The sequence below is a fragment of the Leptodactylus fuscus genome, chromosome 1 (genome assembly GCF_031893055.1).
Source record: "Leptodactylus fuscus isolate aLepFus1 chromosome 1, aLepFus1.hap2, whole genome shotgun sequence".
In the NCBI taxonomy this organism is placed as follows: domain Eukaryota; kingdom Metazoa; phylum Chordata; class Amphibia; order Anura; family Leptodactylidae; genus Leptodactylus; species Leptodactylus fuscus.
This window is the reverse complement of record NC_134265.1, coordinates 226110863-226131299: the sequence shown is the minus strand read 5'-3', so window position 1 is coordinate 226131299 and position 20437 is coordinate 226110863. Positions and strand designations below refer to the sequence as shown.

The window sequence follows — 20437 nt, the reverse complement described above, 5'->3', positions numbered from 1 at the left end:
GGCTGTGGGCACCTGATCTATAATGCTTTATATGTATTCGCTTTAAGGTTATACATACATGACTAACTGTATATTTATAGTTATTCTCTAACGACTTAAAGAAAAAAAAAAATAAAGAAAACGTGAACGCATGGAGGTGGGGTTGATTATGTAAAATAAAAGTTATAAAGTTGTACTTCATAGATGCCAGTGTAGCGAGGACAAAAGCTCATCTCCCATGGAAGTATCAAGTATATTGAAATTTAACATACGCAATGCTTCAGCGCATGGCCAGTTTGATACTGTACATAGCATAAGCTCCTTCATAAAAACTTGGCATTTTCTGCCTCATAACCATATTTTCTCTTTTTTTTTTTTTAATGTAGATTGTGAGCCCCACATAGAGCTCACAATGTACATTTTTTTCCCTATCCGTAGGTCTTTGGAATATGGGATAGAAATCCATGCAAACATGGGGAGAACATACAAACTTGCAGATGGTTTTATGCCCTTGGCGGAATTTGACCACCAGGACTCCAGCGCTGCAAGGCTGCAGTACTAACCACTGAGCCACCGTATGGCTCCTAACCATTATATTTTCATCTATATTTAAAGAGAAAATGGGTATCTGCATTTATAAGACTGCTTTCCCATAGTCTATTATCACTAATAGAACTTGTATCCAGAGAGAGGACAAACTGTTAGCCTCACACGTTACAGCTAACATAGAATATAAAGAGGGGCAAGAAAAAAGAAAGCACTTTTTCATTGTAAACATACTAGAGATAGCAGCAGCAGGTCTCTTCCACAAACCTCCTCTCCCTCCACAGACTTCTGTTAGTGGTAATTTGATGTGTCTGAGGGCTCCTTCTCATCTGCGCCCGGTCTCCGTTCATGCAGGTTTCCGTTTCCTGCACAAAACTGAGCAGGATACGGAAACCTGCAGGAATCTTTCAAACCCATTCATTTGAATGGGTTTGAAAGGTGTCCGGCCGTGAGCGCCGGTGTTTTATGCTCTCCGCCGTGAAACTGTTTTTTGGTTTTTTTTTTTAAATCGGACACAAGGGTCGGACATGCAGTACTCTGTGTCCGGTTGAAAAAAAACGGTTTCGCGGCAGAGAGCATAAAACGCTCACCAGCGCACACGGCCGGACCCGATCTGACAGCTTTCCGTCTTCTGCATGCAGAAGACTGAGAGCTCAGAACGGACTCCAGGCGCTAATGTGAACCTAGAGTCAGGCAGACAGTCTATCCCCCTAAGTAGCAGCACACAACTGTGTTTCAACCATATAACACAGTCCATGTGTTAGCCAGATTTACCGGCTTGAAATTCATGCTGGGAGTGGGACTCCTAGCAGTATAGTCATCTATGATGCTAGGAGTCCCTGCCTCTCAGCGACATACTGCCCTGTACGGTAATTGGTATGGGATAGTATGTCACCGGTAGGCAGGGGCTCCTAAGCATCATAGATAACTATAGTGCTAGGAGTCCGGCTCTGGCTAACGCACAGACAGAGTTTCATGGGTGAACCATGGGTGTGTGCTGCTACCCTAAGGATGTGGATCCAATTAGTGGTAACTACATGAGCAAAGGTAGAGAGGAAAGAAACCTATTTTTTAAAAAAAATGGAGAAAGCAGCATCTTTATTTAATATAGATTAAAGATTTTTCCACATTCAAATGTAATATTCATCTACAAAAAGTTGTTTCATAATTGGAAGTACCCTTTATGCTCTGGACTTATGTGGGTCAACAACTGAAAACCAAAAACTGTGTCCATATTGAGCATCTTTCACTTGGTCAGGGACATAAAATGGATGTGAATATGCTCTAAAAGTAGGACACCAGAAGTACATTTCTGTACATCTGCAAGTATAAAGAATTGATTTGGGAATGTTCATATGACAGATTTGTTCTGGAAACTCCTGCAACTGAAAATCAGTTTTCATTGAAATGCATTGTTTTTGAAGTATGGTCGGGACAGCAAATCTGTTGCATGTGAACGTCTCCTCACGGGCAAATCAAACAAAAATTAAGCAATATGACTGATAAATCATAACAAAGTTGTCAAATCTTCAATGCATGGTTTAGCGTTTAGATGCATTAACTAAAAACTGTTTATACTCCATGTGATACCCCTCCTTTCTCTGTCCAATGAAATCATAGCACTTGCATTCTGAAATTCCTCCTTAAAAGCAGTGCATAAACAAGGCAAATAAGAGGATAGCTATACTAAAACAGAATGCCTTACATGGATCCAACAAGTTCCAAGAGATTTTGCTCAAGTGTCGCACTAGGATGCAAGAATATAATTTTTTTTTTATTTTTTCTGCAACCCTGCTCTAATTTTTATTTTATTTTTTACAGAGGCATGCTACCTTTCAATTTAACAAATAAAAATTATAATCTAAAGCACTGAAGCATGTATAAAATGCACAGATCGGTTAACAGCACCACACAAATTCATGCATATATATATATAAAATAATGCTACTATTTCTGATCTAGAAATTCAGGGAAATAGCAGATTTGTCCCAATTTATATTCTGCCTGAAGCCGCCTCTAGTGATCAGCTGACAACCAGATTCTCAATCCTCAGTGACTAGCTGATTTGCCTGGCTAATATGTGTACATCCACTTAATTCCCCAGCGAAGGTTGCTGCATGGTAAATGTAACATGACACAATGGTCCCTGAAAGACATGACAACCACAAGAATACATGATTCTGTTAAGTCAGCCACAGTGGGTACTACAAATGTTTCCAATATGGCTCAAAAAGGGGGCTTGTGAAGAGGAAGACCCCTTATCCTATGAGGTCTATTTCTCCTACACCCAAGTTTACCAACATCTTTCAAGGTTTATTAAGCAAAGGCTGCACATTCTAAAGTTATTCTAATAACTAAACCATAACAAAAGCATAAATTAGTAAATTCTGAATAAAAAAAAATTGTTAAAGGAAGTAAACATTGTTTTCTTTGGCTAAAGACATGTTTTAATTAATTTTATATTGCATTGTACTTATTTCTGTGTAGAAATAATGTTATTCTAGAGCTTGTGTTGATAGCTTAGTCTATAAAGGGATTGTCAGGTCCAGGTTGCCTCTCAGACCTGAAAGTATCCCATTTAGGGGCAATTAATAGGAGCAGAAATATATTCGTGACCTTACAAGATGAAACTGTGCAAAGATATATAATTTTTATGGATAAACCATTAAAGCAATTGCACTCGGTGGTGGGCTGTACAAAACTGAAAACATCGGGGAGAAAACCAAAAAAAAGTCTAGAGTCTTGAACAAAAACTATGGCGCAGATGTGAACCCAGCCTTACAGACAGCTGCGGCATTTTCAATCTCTGCTCATGCTAAAGGAGCTGTAATTCCATAAAGAGCCAGTGCACTTGCATATTTGGCCACCCCAGGTACACTTTAGGGAATTTACATAGGGGCTAAGCTTGCTCTGAACAGAATAGCCCTTTATCTATTGACCAACTGTAAGGCTCCATTCACACGGAGGAAAATGGTGAAGAATTTGGTGTGGAATTTCAGCGCTGGAAAAAAAACAAACAAACAAAAAAACTTCCCATTGACTGCTAGCAGAAAAAGAAACCCATTTAAGTCAATGGGAGGCTTTTTTTTTCAGTACTGAAATTCCACACCAAATTCAACGCCATTTTTGTCCATGTGAATGCACCCTAAGAGATAAGGACAGAGCAGTCTCCAATGTATGTGAAAATATGCAGGCTGCAAAAGACAACCGCTAAAGAACTAAGTACAAAGCAATAAAAAATGCAATAAGAAAAGCCTTTAAGGTGATGCTAACCAAACTCTCAAGAATGGAATAATGAGGTGGTCTGATACACTAAACTGATCACTTTCAGTTTCCCCAACTTCTCCACGTTAGGCTGCTTACTAATATGATATATGTGTAATTATGAGAATTACTGATGTGCATTTAAAAGGTTTGGAGTTACAATTCAGTAAGAGTACAGCAAGCTGTAAGTTGAACATTAGACTACCACAGAGCAATATGTCAGTAGGATGAATCTTCCATTATACACTTTGAAACAAATGCTTGTCCGGTAAGCTAAAAATAATACAAAATCGGTAACCGCCACATTTTCTATAAAAGGATCGAAAAGAAACTCAAGTGGGCAACAGTCTTGAAAATACTTTATTGAACCGAATGAATAGCTGTAATGTGCAGAATGCGTTTGAAAAGGCTACAGCTTGAAGAGACGTGGTGAACTTAATTCTTTTTCATAAATCCTCAACAAATATAAAACGAAAAAAAAAAAAAAAAAAACGTAAAACCTCAGCTAAACAACTATAGTAACTAAGCGGTATCTCCTCTTAACCCTTTTAGCACCATAACCCTCTCACGGATGGGATAAAACATTCAAGTGCTAGAATGAGCAGAAATACAGAATATTGGGGCAAAAGTGAGGGGAAACGAGCACAAGCACTCAGTGTTATTGTGGTTTACATACACCACAGCTCAGTTTTGATTGTATACAATGTGATGCTGCAATAAACGGACCAATTCATAATTAAGTGAGGGAAAGGAAAGAGGAGCAAACGCATACATGATCAACTGATCGTATATTAGTAAAGTCATCAGAAAGCTGTGTGTACTCTTTTTTTATTGTCTTTATATTCTAACTTTACATTGCAAAACAAAAAAAAAGAAAAAACAAAAACTGCTACCCACCATGTCAGGCCCTTTATGAAAGTCTATGCACAAAAAGAACACTGTACATATTTTTACAAATAGGATTAATAGTATAGGCATGTAGGTGGCATGATTTTTAATCAAAGGCTGCCGAAAGAATAATCATAAAGTAACAATAAATTAAAAAAAAAAAAGTGCTAACATTAGCATAAGGAATTACGTATAGTATATTGACAAAAATCTGGGAAGAGAGGGGGATCCTCAAGCTCTCCTTTTTTTCGGACAAGTCTCTGCAAACTATTAAGCAAATACATAAATAAGAAAATTCAGAAAAAACGATTAAGAATGTGAAAAAAGGCTTCTTTAAAACTAAGACAACATATTCTGTCTGGGCTAACTTGTTTTTAAACAGCATTTAAAGGAATCAGCCTACACCTGGATAAAACAAGTTGAACAGTTGAAACTTTTTTGTACTTTTTTTTTTTTTTTTTTAAATAAACAACCACATAAAAAAAGAAAAAAAATTAAGCAAACAAAATCTTTGAAACACAGAACATGATTGGTTTGAGGGATAACAAAATTGTGCAACGTCATACTGTGGATTAACTGTAATGTCATTATATAGGAAATGTTAAAGACTAATATAATTTAGACAGGTTTTTTTTCTATACCCTTATTTTTAATTAGTCCTTTTGGATAAAGACTACGTATTTGGTTTCCACTAGCTAATGCATTTTTTTCAGGTACAAGACCAATGCTATTTAGTGGTCACTGACTTCTGTAGCACAACTGCTTTTTACTGCAATTTTTCTGATAGGACAAGTAAACATTCAGTTAATGCCACTGTAGAGCTTGCATAAAATAAATCAGTCACACATTATTCAAAAGATCCAAAGCCACAACCCGCTAGTCCAGGTAATGCTGCATGTCGTCAGGTGCTGTAACCTTTTGAATAATGTTTAGGAAAGCTTTGGGATTTATGGCTTAACATACTCTTAAAGTTTAAGCCATTTTTACTTTTCTTGTTTTTTTTAATGACAATGTCACTAAAACCTCATGCACGCTGCAAAAAACCTCATGCAGTAGTTATGGTAAACCATCCAAGCAGTTTTATTAATTAATATTCATAAATACACACAGCAGCTTCATTAGAGATTTTCCATATACTTTTGTTTTCCTTTTCTGGTTGAATGTGGGCGATTAGGAGAGCTTTATTTATTTTTTTGTTTACGTCAAGGTACAGGAAGCAGACAGCTGCCTCTGGTACTGCTACCTATGTATATCTGCTAGAAGTAAAAATTAGTTAAGTGATTTTGTCATATATATTTGCCTCTGTCATTTCATTTTTTTAAATTTTTTTTTTACATTTTTTTTTTTATTTTTTTTGAATGTACACAATGTAACAAGAGTGACAGACCGGAAATTACAATCACCAAAACAAACCCAAAGATAGTTGTTTGTCCACTTTCATTGGCAGTTACAGCACAGAGGACATTGTCTGCAAAGGGGGATGTCATCAAAGAGGAGGTGGCGGAGGCTCGTTTCCTTTATTGCTCTCTTTTAGATTTAAGTTTTCTAAAGCAACATCTAAAGGCATTATATCTACACAACCCATTGCCCCAAAATCAGCTATTTCCCCCCGCTCGTCCTCATCTGAGGAGGAGCTTTCTTCCTGCATCAATGTAGAAAGCAGCAGCTCTTGGACGAATAGGCTACGATCAGCCCTTTCACTTTCTAACGACTGTCGCTCAGCTTCTGTCATCTTGGGGTCGTTCAACCTGCAGACGGGTTACATTAGAATAACTCAGTCAAATGAGAGGTGGAAAATATCACATAATTTAAGATGGCATGTGTACAACGCCAATAATATAGGTCAGTTCAAATATTAACATTATCAACAACGGGTTTCATACAACCAACAGTATAAAAAAAAAAAAAAGTCAGCCCATATAGTCAATCATGTGCCAGATTTCATGTTGTTAAAGAAGTTGCTCTTATTAGAATACATCAATTCTTATTTGACCTATTTGGAAATTCTGATCAGGATCAGCTTTTAGCTAGTGACCATTATGGTTACAGAAGACCATTGTGGTTACAGCAACTCTTGAGAACCTTTCCCATGTCACATTTCACAAACAAACAAACAAACAACAAAGCAAAAACTCATCGATTCCAGGGGAAAAGATGTAATTAATTTTCCTTGTGATGGCACTACAAGGAAGCTGTACACTTACTACCAGGTTTCCCCACAGATAACTGAATATTGCTGAGGTCCCAATGGAGGGAACACTGTACTATCTGTTTATTGTCAAGGAAACCTAAAAGGCAAGGAGTGTTCAAAATAAAGAAACACTTTAAGCCTAAAGCTGCACATTCTGAAAAGCTGCTTTTGGTGTGGTTTCAGCCAAAAATAGGGGAGAACTAAGCAGAAGGTAGAACTAGAAGTTTTTCCTATAGAGATATATCTATATCTATCCCATTCGGAGCCACTCTTAGCTTTAGCTCAAATTTTTGCAGCAAAATCTGCAACAAAAAAAACAAAAACTGCTTTTCTGCAAAGTGGGGCCTTAACCTAAAGGTAGATTAAAATAATGACTTGATTGCTACAACCAATGGACATTGTCGTTATTGATGAAGTCTAATGTGTTTCATGTGGAACTGTTTCACACACATTAAAAAAAAATAAAGTAATGGATTGAGCAACAGTGCTTCAAAAAATGTTTTGATTGGCTGCTGGGGGTCATTTTAGTAGATTATAATCTCTATAAATTCGTTATTCCCCGACTAGACATACAGATAAAGAAAAAAAAAAAAAAAAAAATCAAATAAATTGTAAATAGTGAACAGCTGAATATACCAATTATTGCCCAGTTGTTCTGCCAATTGCCTAGGTCTTACAGTGAGCCTGGTCTAACGGCTACTGTAATTGCCTTGCAATTACAGTAAAATTCCCACCAAGGCAAACTGCTAATAAAATAGGAGGCGGAAACCCCACAAGCTTCCCAAATGCTGAACAATTTAAAAGCATACATACAGTTTATAAATAAAAAAAAAGCCTTACCTTGTGAGAAGAAACTGTGAATTCTGTATTGTTTGCTGATTGTTTTCCGTGTTTGATGTGTTGGTTGCTGCTGTAGATTGGGTGATGGTGGTGGTGACACTACTTGCATTGTTGCGCCTAGTGGCATTGCGTGCCGTTTCTAATTGTTGCCGTGCTGCCTGTGCCTGCTGCCTCTCTAGCTGTAACTGCATCTGAAGCTGTTGCAACTGAGAGGCAGAAGGACCCGAGGAGTTAAGCTGACCACCTGTTGAGCGCCTCACTCCTGATAATTGGGATAATAACTCTGTATAAAGAGAAAACAAAATATGAACAAATATGCTAAAAACTTCAAATTCCTATGTACAGCAAATAACTAATGCAATTCAAAATTATCTGTATTTTTTTCTTTTTAAAGTTTGCAAATAAGTCTTTGCCCAAAGATTTTTCCTGGGATTACCAACTGATGATCTATCCCAGCAACTGAAGATCATTGGGGGTCCAAGAACTGGACCTCACACCGATCAGTTGTCTGAAGGCAGTGTGCTCAGAAGAGGGCTGTGGCTTCTTCAGACAAAACAAACACCACCATACATTATACAGTGCCTGTGTTTGGTATCACATCTCAGGCCCATTCACCAAAATGGGACTGAGCTCTGAACAGGCCATGTGACCAATGAACATAGTTCGTGAAGTAGAGGGGAACTTAGGGAGTCCCGCTGAATTGAAGGTTCTTCTACCAGAAGGGCTCCTGCACAGTAAGATCGCAAAAGCCATCCAGTCATCATGACAGCCTGACTTAACTATATACCTACTGAGGAATATAGTAGTATTGTAGTCTATGAGACGAGTGGTTTAAAAAGAGCAAGGTCAAGTCTCTAACAGACCTTTAAAGTTAAAAAAAAAAAAAAAAAAAAAAAAAAAAAGTTTTTAAAAATATGAAAATTCAAACCACCCACTTTCCCTCGATTTTGTTTCTCCAGCTACCCAGTACATTTATATGGAATATGAAATGTTACCATTTCACAGCAAAGTTTTGTTTCACTACTTACAAGACAGAATTTTCACATTGTGCACCGCATAAGGTTATAACAGACCTTCTAGGAACATTTAAAAAAAATAAAAAATTCCTGGATAATTTTTCCTGTAACTGGGGCATACATTCAGCCTTATTTACAAGAGGATTTCAGCCTCTTAACCTGAACTAAAGAGCTGATATGGGACCAAACAGTTTCTACAGTTCCCAGCCCCTGGCAAATTGGAGAGGAGCTGCATCATGGCGGCTGTGGACACAGCAATTGTAAAACCAGGGATGGTAATAATCCTTGCAATCTCTATGTGATGTCCGGCTGTAACAACAGTTGTCTCTCTGATTCTTGAGCTGCACAATTTTGTATAGCTGCTTCACAACTGCAAGAATGTTTGGTGAATGCTTAGGAAAATGGAAATAAAATACAGCAATTCCATCATTGTTTATATGATGTTCACCATGTGGCACAAATAAGTTTAACTTTATTCTGTGGGTCAACAGGATTATGGCGATACCAAACTATATACTTGGGGAAAAATTTTTTTTTTTAAATTTTAATATTTAACTGCTTTTGCGCAGTCACATTCCAAATCCACATACCATTTATTTTTAGTCAACCTAGATTTATGAGGGCTTCTTTTTAGCGAAACAACTTTTTATTACTTTATATATCTATTTATATGGCATACTGAATAGTTACATACATCAATTTTCAAGATGCTTGACTCTTGTAATTCAATAGAATTTTTTTTTTTTTACTTCCAGTTGATAAAGATTTTTTTCTGGTTATGTGATGGGTACAAAGAGCTTTACCTAAATAGATTCTTATCACCTGAAAGGAAACTATGAAAAACACTATCGAATCACAGCAAGTAGAGATCTTGAAGACTGAAGGACTGGTACAAATTGCGTATTTGAAAAATTGACATGTCTTTAGAAAAAAATACTTGCTGAAATTAGAATACTATGATAAATGATAAAAAAGGAGCACAGAACATCTTGGGTATATTCTTAAAGGGGCTCTATCATTGGTAAAAGTCATTTTTAGCTAAGCATATACTAGCATAGCGTTTAGAAAGGTTGTTACACACCTGCCTTTTGTATGTAAATTGCGTCAGTAGATTTTGAATAAGTCCGGTTTTATTCATATGCTAATTATCCTTCTCTGTGCACCGGAAGTCTCATCGTGCACTCCTCTGTGCTGTTCTCTATGTGTATATACAGCAGAGGCTGCTGTGCTGATGACTCATCTCTCTGCTTTCATACACATACAGTGCAAACAGACACTTCCGGGTGCATGGAGAAGGATAATTAGCATATGAATAAAAACAGACTTATTCAAAGACTACTAAGGTGATTAACATACAAAAGGTAGGTGTGGAATAGCATTTCTAAAGGCTATGCAAGGATGTGCTTAGCTAAAAATGACTTTTCCAAATGATAGAGCCCCTTTAACAATGCACAATTTCCTAGATTTTAATTACAATTTCCACTCCTGGGAGGTTCATAAAACAGATGTTGCCTCTAGTCTTTCTTAGGTATTTTAAAACTGCATATATATAGTTGTTCTGATGTGTTTCGAGCAGCAACTGCCCTTGTAGTCAAATGACTAAGGCCAGAGTCTGGCTCAAATGTGTCAGAACGACTGTGTACATGACATTTTAACAACTCTAATAAAGCGTCCCAGAAGTGCTTGACAATGTCTGCAGGGCTTTCAGGTTGCTGCCTAGATAGGGGTGGGATCACAAAAGCGTGTGCATTTTAATATAGGTATTGTACCAGCTATAGGATCCATGGCTTCCCTATTGCTTGGGGAGTATGAGCTCTGCGAGGATGAAAGCCCTCCAGTGGAACTGCTAGTAAAGTGCATGTTTGATCTACGAGCTCGTGGACCACCTAACCCTCGTCCAGGGTGAAACATCCTTCGTACGTGTCGAACTCCACTGGATTCATCATAAGCAACAGTTAAGGGAAGCAATAGCAAAGTGAAAAAGCAGTTAAACACAAATTTAGAAATTCTTACATGCCCTAGGCAGAGTGTAATATACTGCTTTAACATACATGTATTTCACACTGCAACAGAAGGGAAAAATCAATAACCTGAGATGCACTGAAAATTCCATATATAAACAACATCTAATAAAAATGGGGGTGAATGTGGAGAAGAAAATGCCAAACTAAAAATTATGATTTTGACTCCTTAAAGCATAAAGACTTAATAAATAATTTATAATTCTTAATGACATACCATACACAAGTAGTAGTGTTGCAAGTAAGGCCTTATACCTCTGCCTACCTCCTGACTGAGAGATAGAATTCAACAAAACATAGTTTTCAAAAACAGAAGTTAACAAAATGTAGTGAACGAACAAAAGAGAAATCTGAATCAAATCAATATTTTGTGTGTTTACCCTTTGGAAGAGTTTTTTGTTTTTTATACCTGTCTTGCGCAGTAATGTATATTCACTGACTGCAAGTCCTGAAAAACTGAAGCATAATTTAAAAGGTTAAACATTTCTGCATTATACAATTGTTTAACTTTTTGAGGTATATTTGGAAAATTACTGCTAATGATATTTTAAAAGGAAAACTAAGAAAAATTGATAAGATGAGGCTTGAAAAAGAACCACTAGGCCTTATATGCATAACCTCTCTCCTGCCTCAACCACTGACACTTTGGAATAAAGCCATAGAGACTATTATTTTAGGATATGCTTTGGTGAGTTCCCCCTGCTTTTTTTTCCTTTGTGGAAAAATTAATGATAGTAAAAGTTAGTATTTATTATTATGACACATCTTAGTAGAGTATTTCAAAACCCTATATCTACTGGTTACCTGTTATAAAAAAAAAAAAAAAAACCGAGTTGCAAAAAATCATGAAAATTTAATTGATATATATATTTTTAAAAAAAGGATATTAGATCTCTGGGAGCTCTGTGTTCAAGTGTAAGATGGGCAGCAAAATCATCTGTGACATGATTTGGATCTCCCCCTGGTAATGCTGCGCAAATTGGGCATATCTGTAAAAGATACAAACAAACTTTTCATCAGATAATACATAAAATAAAAGGTGACACATACAAGCCCATATTAATATTTCACTGTATATCTGGAACCACAATAATTCATCAGACACACACCACCTCCTTTCTAACAACTACTGCATTTTATAAGACTAGATGCACTGGTTTACTGTGTTCTCTATATTTCTAAAGGGGTATGCCACTAAAAATATGTATCTTCTATCCATAGGGTGCAGGATAAATTGCTGATTGGTTGGAATCTGACTGCTGAGACCCAGGGGAGTTTTACCCCCATTGTGAAGGCAGACACACCCCTGCACTCATTCACTCCAGGAGTGCTGTACTTTGGCCATTTCCAGCACTCCCAAAGAAGTGAATGGGAGTGGGATTCACCTATATCCAAAAGGTTTACAGTTATCTTCACCACGGCTACATTTACAATGGTAAAATTCCCCCGCTTCTCAAGAAGGATGGGACAGACGATAAATGTGCTTTGTGTCACAACCCCTTCAATAACAATTTACTTACTGGAACCCAAAACCTGATTAAGAAAGCTACTTGAAAGGAAACAAGGCAAATGGAACTGTATCTCCCAAAAATTTTCAAGAGGATCAACAAAGCTGTGTGAAAGATTCCACAAAACTGTTACCGTATTTCAAAGGGAGTGTAACATATTCACTAAAACTGACATGTAAGGCGTTGTGACAGGTCTACTTTAACAGGAAACCCACTAACTGGAAAGGAGAACAGTGTTTGGATATGCGTTGACTTACCACTTCTGTTGAGGTTTCTGCGTGCTCTGAAGTCACATGCTCTTGTAGAGAGGTTTCAGTATAACCCATTTTACCACAATAAGGACAAGTAAAAGACTGTGGCTGCTCAACAGAGAAAGCTTCCCCACCATAGTATAAATCTGTAAATGAAATATATGCTATAGCAAATAGTTATATTGTATTAAAAAAAAAAAAATTTAAACACAAGATGCACTTGTGAGAATTCAGTTAGCAGAAAATATTTTATTCATATTACGCTGGGTTCATACAAGTGCTTATAAAACGTTCGGGGATTTCGTTACACTCTCCGCATTTTTCGCCCTTTTCAGGTGGAAACTGAGCGGAAACCACACTGTCCCCATTATAATCTATGGGATCCGCAGGTTTCCATGGATAATTGCTTTTTAAGCAGATTTAGGTATACATTCAGGGGGTCCCCAAGTGGGCCCCCTAAGCGGAAACCCAAATGTAGCTGTGAGCCTAGCCTTAGATGCATTTTTCCACACGTAAGACTTTTCAACATGTACTGTGCCATATAATGTCACAATGATTCACGGCTCGATGCTCCGGTAAAAATGTATATACGTAAAACTGGTTATGCACGGATATAGCCTACTCGGTTTAGGCAAAAGACATAATGCATGAGAAAAAAAGATATATCCAGCACAACGATAGATCCAGATAAAACTTAGCTTTTAATGAATAGGAACATTTGGTCCCATAAAAAACCCAACACAGACATCGAACAGAAAAACAAATTCAGCGTTATTCAAAAAAATTCATGTAGACATACCGGACTAACAATGACGATGCGACATACTGAACCGCTTACGCGTTTCAGAACCTGAGCTCCTTACTCATAGCGATGAGCGTAAGCGGTTCAGTATGTTGCATCGTCATTGTTAGTCCGGTATGTCTACATGAATTTTTTTGAATAACGCTGAATTTGTTTTTCTGTTCGATGTCTGTGTTGGGTTTTTTATGGGACCAAATGTTCCTATTCATTAAAAGCTAAGTTTTATCTGGATCTATCGTTGTGCTGGATATATCTTTTTTCTCATGCATTATGTACTGTGCCATGTCTTTCATTAGTGGGAAAGTCTTGACATATTCCGCCCAGGAGTATTCGTTTCGGAGTAACAAAAAAACAAAAAAAAACCAAAAAACTTCCTGATAAACAATTGGATATATTGATTTTCACAGGGCTTTCCATTTAGCAAAATAATGCAAATTTAAATTATTCCATTCTAATACAAATGAATACAAAAATCCTCAGCTACATGTGCTGTTCAGCTAGCTCAAAGTGAAATAATTCAAATATTTCTACAGTCATAAAAAGGAGATATTTGCGGTTAGAAACACATTGCTCATAAAACTGATATGAAAAAAAAAAAGCCCATCTTAGGTTTTTTTTTGTTTTTTTTTAAACAAGGGTATGTAACTATTAGAGTTTAAAAATATTATATTATATATAATTTTATGTAATTCATAAAGTTAAAAAGATTTTTAATTACAATAAAAAATGTTTAGTAGACAAAGTAGTATGACTTTGAAAACTTAACTATATTGGGAATAGCTGACAAGTGTCCGAATACTGGGGTTCCAATCAGTGATCTCAATAATGTGGGTCCCATGATCCCTGTTTGAATGGAGTGACTGTGGCACATGCACACTGCTGCTCCACTTGCTTCCTATGGAACTGACAAACAAAGCCAAGCACAGTGCCCTGGACAGCTGTTCTTGTAAGGACTCGTTCACATCTACGCCCGGTCTCCGTTCTGCAGGTTTCTGTTTCCTGCACAAAACAGAGGCAGGAGACGGAAACCTGCAGGACTCTTTCATACCCATTCATTTGAATGGGTTTGAAAGATGTCCGGCCGTGAGCGTTTTATGCTCTCCGCAGCAAAACCGTTTTTTTTTTTTTTTTTTTTTTTTTAAATCGGACACAGAGTCGGACATGCGGTACTCTGTGTCCAGTTTTAAAATACCGGTTTCGTGGTGGAGCGCATAAAATGCTCACCGCCGCTCACGGCCGGACCCGGTCTGAAAGCTTTCCGTCTTCTGCATGCAAAGCTGAGAACGGAGACCCGAACGCTAGTGTGAACCTAGCGTAAGCAGTGGGAGAACCTAGCATTTAGATATTTATCATCCATCTTCAGTAACTGAAGGACAACTCCTTTAATATGACTTCATTATGAAGTATGGCTGGCTGATTATGACCTAAATCAAAATTGCAATTAATCGGGCATTTTACCTCAATTATAATTTATGACGTTTATTTAGATTAAGCCCTTTTTAAACCACACCGCAGTATGAGTATGTGTCAGGCAAATTTTTCGCGATTCGTCTGATGGTATAGATAGGACCGAATATTTCCAAATCGGGACTGCTCTTACACTCTCCATTAGGGAAGGTCCAGGGAGGCAATCAAACATTTAAAAAAAAAAAAACACAAAAATCCTTCTCCTGGGCTCTCTCGTGACTCCCTGTAGTCTTCTTACCAACGTCAGGGACGGGCTTCAGCAATCATATGGGTCATGCAGCATAGTGACACTTGTATCATGTGAATCAGCCTCAGTGGTCACAGATGTCACTCAGAAGATCGGGAGACAGCAGGGTGTCACATTGGACAGGTAAGTAACACTGGATTTAAATGTTAGAGCTCCTCTCCTCAGCCTCCTCTTATTACATTCTGGGGTCTCTTCGACCCAAGAGTATAATAATAGCAGTTCTGGTACGGACGTGTTCAGTCTGAAAAAAACTGAAGCTGGAGCCTTGCAAATATTGTTACAAACCGAAATAACCAAACACGAACAAAATCACAGTTCTCAATCAAAATCATTAGTTATTAATCTTTGTTTTCGATAATTTTTTGATTAATCGCCCTCATTATGAAGTAGTTTAATTTGCAGATCACTTCACACTGGGCATGTAGATGAATTCAGGGGGATTTCCAACAATGATGAATATATACTCTTACCAAAGTCTACCCTGGTCAATATGCACTGCATTGGATGGTCAGTTGTGTGCCTTGTCGTTGTTGCGCCACTTTCATAGCAGGATGCACACAGGTCGTAGTCGTAGCAAATTAAGCACTTGTATCGTCGGCCTCTGAAGTTTCCTTTTAAACATGCATCGCAGCTGACACCTATAAAAATACAAACAGCGATGTCAGGATATTTAAAACCATACATATAAAAACATGACCCCCTAGCTGTAACTATAGCATCATTTTGTAGAATTCTCAATAGGGGGTCCTAGTGCTCATCTCCACTGACCACCTACCCACAGCATGCTTCTATACACAAAACATAATTACATTGATCACCGGGCATATCCACCACTGCTGAATCGAATATTTATATTTACATGATCAGTGGCTTGTAAAACAAACAGTAGTACTGTTAACTACATGACATATGGTATTACTACTGTGAGTAGTTTGGAGGTCGCCCAAATATGCCATATGTCCTAAAGCAGAAGAAAAATGTTTCTAGTCCCAGGGAGAACAATATAATGGCAGCATAAGCAATAAAAAACAACAAATAAATACTATTTTTTATGAATGACAAGAGAAGCTACATGAGGCGATGATTTAACCCTTCTTATATTTTATAACAATAAAGAAAAACAAAGGGGCCACACGGTGGCTCAGTGGTTAGCACTGCAGTCTTGCAGCGCTGGAGTCCTGGTGTTCAAATCCCGCCAATAAAACCATCTGCAAGGAGTTTGTATGCTTTCCCCGTGTTTGCATTGATTTCCATTCCATATTCCAAAATAAAGACATACTGATAGGGAAAAATGTACATTGTGAGCTCTATGTGGGGCTCACAATCTACATTAAAAAAAATTAAACAACCCAAGATTACTTCCTACTCAACATATTAATCAGGGTATACAGATATGCTCCTAAAATACAACAGATCAATGGAAGGGTGACGAGGGAAAGCTTTAGGGACCTGTTCACATCATGTATTGATAATCATTTAAACATCCGTTTTGTGGATACAAAAGCTGTTGTAAAAAAACGGATATGAAACAGAGTCCATGTCAAATAAAAATGGATCAGTTACACTAGGACAGATAAAGGATATGCCATGCTTAATGAGGTTTTGACTATGGGGCTATTCCCATGTTCTCTAGTATATGAAAGTATAAATACAAATAAGAATTAATGTACAGTACATGATCTGGCACCTTTTTACATATATATTACAAGACTATAGCTCTTGTATTGGCAATCTAGCAGGAGAATGTCAGTTCTTCAGACAGCTGGGGACCCTGAGAAGATAAAAGTGGGTTACAACTATTCTTGCCTTCTCTAAAGACCGTATAGTGATCAGTGAACATAATGTAGTGAATAGCAGAAATGTTAGTTAGTGCTGCTGGATACAGCTACCATATGATCACTGTGCGCTCTTGCCTTTACCCAGAGTCATATCAAGTTGTTACTTTCATCTGTAACTGGGGATCCTATAGAAACACCCCCCCCCCCTCTTACCAATTACAATGGAAAACTACTTAAAGAAAATAAATTGGAAAGTATTGGTGCCTTTTATGAAGTTTTATGAATTTAAAAATCATATGCAAAAAGCATTCTAAAAAAAATTCAAAATTTATATACAAGATGAAAGATGGGGGCACTTTGGCCAGACATAGTTAGCATTCCCAAAACAAACACAATTAAGTTTTCATATATACTATCCCTAACAAAATGAAAATCTGTCTATTAGAAAAAAAAAAAAAAAAAGAAATCCTGTAGCTTAAGAAATAAAAAATTTGGAGTCAAAGTAATCTGATTACCAAAATGGCTGCAAAACCACTTATTTCCTGCAGTATGGGCGGTTAGTGGTATAGTAACCAGAGGGGCTGATTTATCAAAAACGCGGTCTTCTATGCCATGCTTGATAATCGCTGCCCTGATGGAGTTTGCACTCATTTCATGATGAGGTGCAGACCTGGTTATAAATTAGGCTCATCCTCCATGTTCTGTGCACATAAACAGAAACCTATGCCATTTTCTTGCAGGTGTAGATTTGTAGGCAACGAGAATTAATGAGTAGTAATTTGGCAAGGGGCGGTGGCTCTGTCCACATCAAAACCCCTTTAAGGAAAATGGAACCTAGAGCATAAAACTGATAGGGTCAGTTCACACGGAGTTTTTTGGCGAGGTTTTTTATGCTGAATCCACCTCAAAATCAGCCTCCCTATAGAGTTCTATTGGGAGGCTTTTTTTGGAGGATGATTTTGAGGCGGATTCAGCGTAAAAAACCTCGCCAAAAAACTCTGTGTGAACTGATCCATAAATCACCCCATGTACTTTTGCGCTTCAAATGCAACCTACCTGCTGAGAAAAATCAACTTTTAAAATTTGTGTGCAAATGAGTCATTCGACAGACTTGGGGCAAGGAAACATCTGACAAAGCACCAGTTTTTCCCTTGTCACCGCACTGTAGGAGTGTATGTATGTATGTTCAATAGGCCACTAAACATCCATTCAACAGCATATACATTGTTTAGAAGTGTAAGGTTATTTATTCATGATTTAAACATCCTGGGCATTAAGAAGTTATTAAAGGGGTTTGCCAGGTTTCATAGTTCATATCCTATCATAGTTCGACACCTGGGACCCCTCTGTTCTTTTAAGAGACAACACAGACAACAATACATAGCACTGTATGTTTCATATAGTGTTTGTTTGGTATTGCATTGATTTGAATGAGACTGAGCTAACCCTTCAAACAGCTGATACATAATGGGACAGTTTCCAAGACAACCATCAGAAAGCTAAAAGCATTGTAAAGGTATTTATTTTCACTAATAGGATATTAGCAACTGCCCCCTCAGGAGGTATCTGGAAGGAGTTTATCCCCCCCCTTCTTCTTATGACAAGTCCTTGGAGATAACCAGACGCACAAGTGTCTTATTTGTATGGGCATACCTCTCTTCAAGATGCTAAAGAGAGTGGTGGCATTTTCCTGCACTCAAATAGTTTTTTTTACTACCAAAACGGGGGTAAAACCTGCTAAAAAAACCACATGGTTTTACAACATTTTATCTAGTGCATAATACTAGGAAATGTTCATAAGACTAATTTTGGAAAAATACCAACAAATATATGTTTAGCAGATATATTTTTCATGGTGGATTAAAGGGGCTCTATCAGCAAAATCATGCTGATAGAGCCCCACATATGCGTGAATAGCCTTTAAAAAGGCACCGTATTTTTCGGACTATAAGACGCACTTTTTTTCCCCAAAGTTTTTGGGGAAAAGAAGGGTGCGTATTATAGTCTGAATGTGCCTGGCCTGGCACCCGCCGTAATAGAGAGGCGAATGCCGGCAAGTGATAGACGCCGGGGCCTGAGACATCGCTGCGATCCTCTGCCCTGAATGAAGCCAGCAGCGGGAGGAGTGATGCTGCTATTCCGCTCCTCCGTCCCCCCGCCGCTGGCTTCAGGCAGGGCAGAGGAGCGATGTCTCGGGCCCCGGCGTCTATCCCTCCCCGGCATCCGCCTCTCTAGTACAGCGGATGCCGGGTCTGCAGTCTGTCAGCGGCCTCTTCTCCCCCGGGGCCGGTCCCCACCGGCCCCGTACCTGTAGAGTTGCAGGCCGGCTCCTGCGCGGCGATATCGCAGGAGCCGACCTGTTCGGGTGACAGCCGGGAGCCTAATGAGGCTCCCCGGCCTGTCACTGCTGTATTAGTATTGCGGCTGGTCTCTATGACCAGCCGTAATACTAATAGACAGAATGTCCCATAGACGGCAATACACTTGTATTGCCGTCTATGGGACATGCGATCAAGTGACCGCAGGTTCAAGCCCCCGGGGGGGGGAATAAAATAGTAAAAAAAAAAAAAAAAACCTTTAAAAATATATAATAAAAATATGAAAAATAAAAGTTCTAAATCACTTCCTGTCCCTAGAATATATATATAAAAGTAGAAAATCATATGTCATAAACCACCGGGTTTTTTTTTCAATACAAGGTGATCTAAGCAATAGATATTCCCCAAAATGGTATAACTAAAAAGTACTTCTGGCCCCGCAAAAAAACCCACTCTATACATCCCCGTACAGCTGCAGGGTCACCTGTCAATGTGGCCTTGCAGCTGTTGCAAAACTACAATTCCCATATATTAAATATTTTACCATTTTTTGCTTCCAAATTATTTTCCTCCTCTAAAACCTTATAGTCCAGTGCGTCTTATAGTCCGAAAAATACGGTATATTAACCCCCGGTCCCGTTTTTAAATAAAAGGATAAAAACATATATGCAAAACTTACTTGAACGTGCACCCTGGGCGGGGGTGCACGGTGCGACGTCAGCTTCGGGCACGCCTGTCTCTTCTGTCTTCTTGGAGTAACTCCCTCTTCTCTGTGTCTTCTTCCGGCTTCTTCTCGTTAAATCCCGCGCCTGCGTAGTAGCACTTCCCCCCGAATCGCTACTGCGCAGGCTCACTTGCCATTACACTTAATGGCAGTTCGCAATTGTACTGCGCATGCGCAGTACTGTCGCGTACGTCTATGGGGACTGAGCCTGCGCAGTAGCGATTCGGAGGGAAGCACTACTACGCAGGCGCGGGGTTTCACGAGAAGAAGCCGGAAGAAGACACGGAGAAGAGGGCGTTACTCCAAGACGACGGAAGAGGCAGGCGTGCCCGAAGCTGCCGTCGCATCGTTTATCCTCGCCCAGGGTGCACGTTCAGGTAAGTTTTGCATATATATTTTTATCCTTTTATTTAAAAACGGAACCGGGGGTTAATATAACTTTTACAGTGCCTGAATAGCCTTTTTAAAGGCTATTCACACATATGTGGGGCTCTATTAGCATGATTTTGCATACATTTTCCTACAGTAACAAGGTTCCGTGCCTATCCGGTCTATGACAGATTCAGCCTGGTTCACTTTACAGCAGCTGACAAAGCA

At 38.4% G+C, this 20437-nt stretch overlaps 1 protein-coding gene across 1 annotated transcript in view; it reads right to left on the bottom strand.

Annotated features, from left to right (window-relative positions):
• Window positions 1–3644: 3644 nt before the first annotated feature.
• Window positions 3645–20437, bottom strand: part of KCMF1 (potassium channel modulatory factor 1) — a 36732-nt gene continuing 19939 nt past the window's right edge. Inside the window, exons 2-7 of the mRNA XM_075283908.1 lie at window positions 15491–15658; window positions 12511–12650; window positions 11633–11734; window positions 10494–10668; window positions 7709–7991; window positions 3645–6425 (exon numbers count right to left, since the gene is read on the bottom strand). Of these exons, the coding sequence (XP_075140009.1) occupies window positions 6164–6425; window positions 7709–7991; window positions 10494–10668; window positions 11633–11734; window positions 12511–12650; window positions 15491–15658 (1130 nt within the window). The 3' untranslated portion in view covers window positions 3645–6163. The remainder of the gene's footprint in view (window positions 6426–7708; window positions 7992–10493; window positions 10669–11632; window positions 11735–12510; window positions 12651–15490; window positions 15659–20437) is intronic.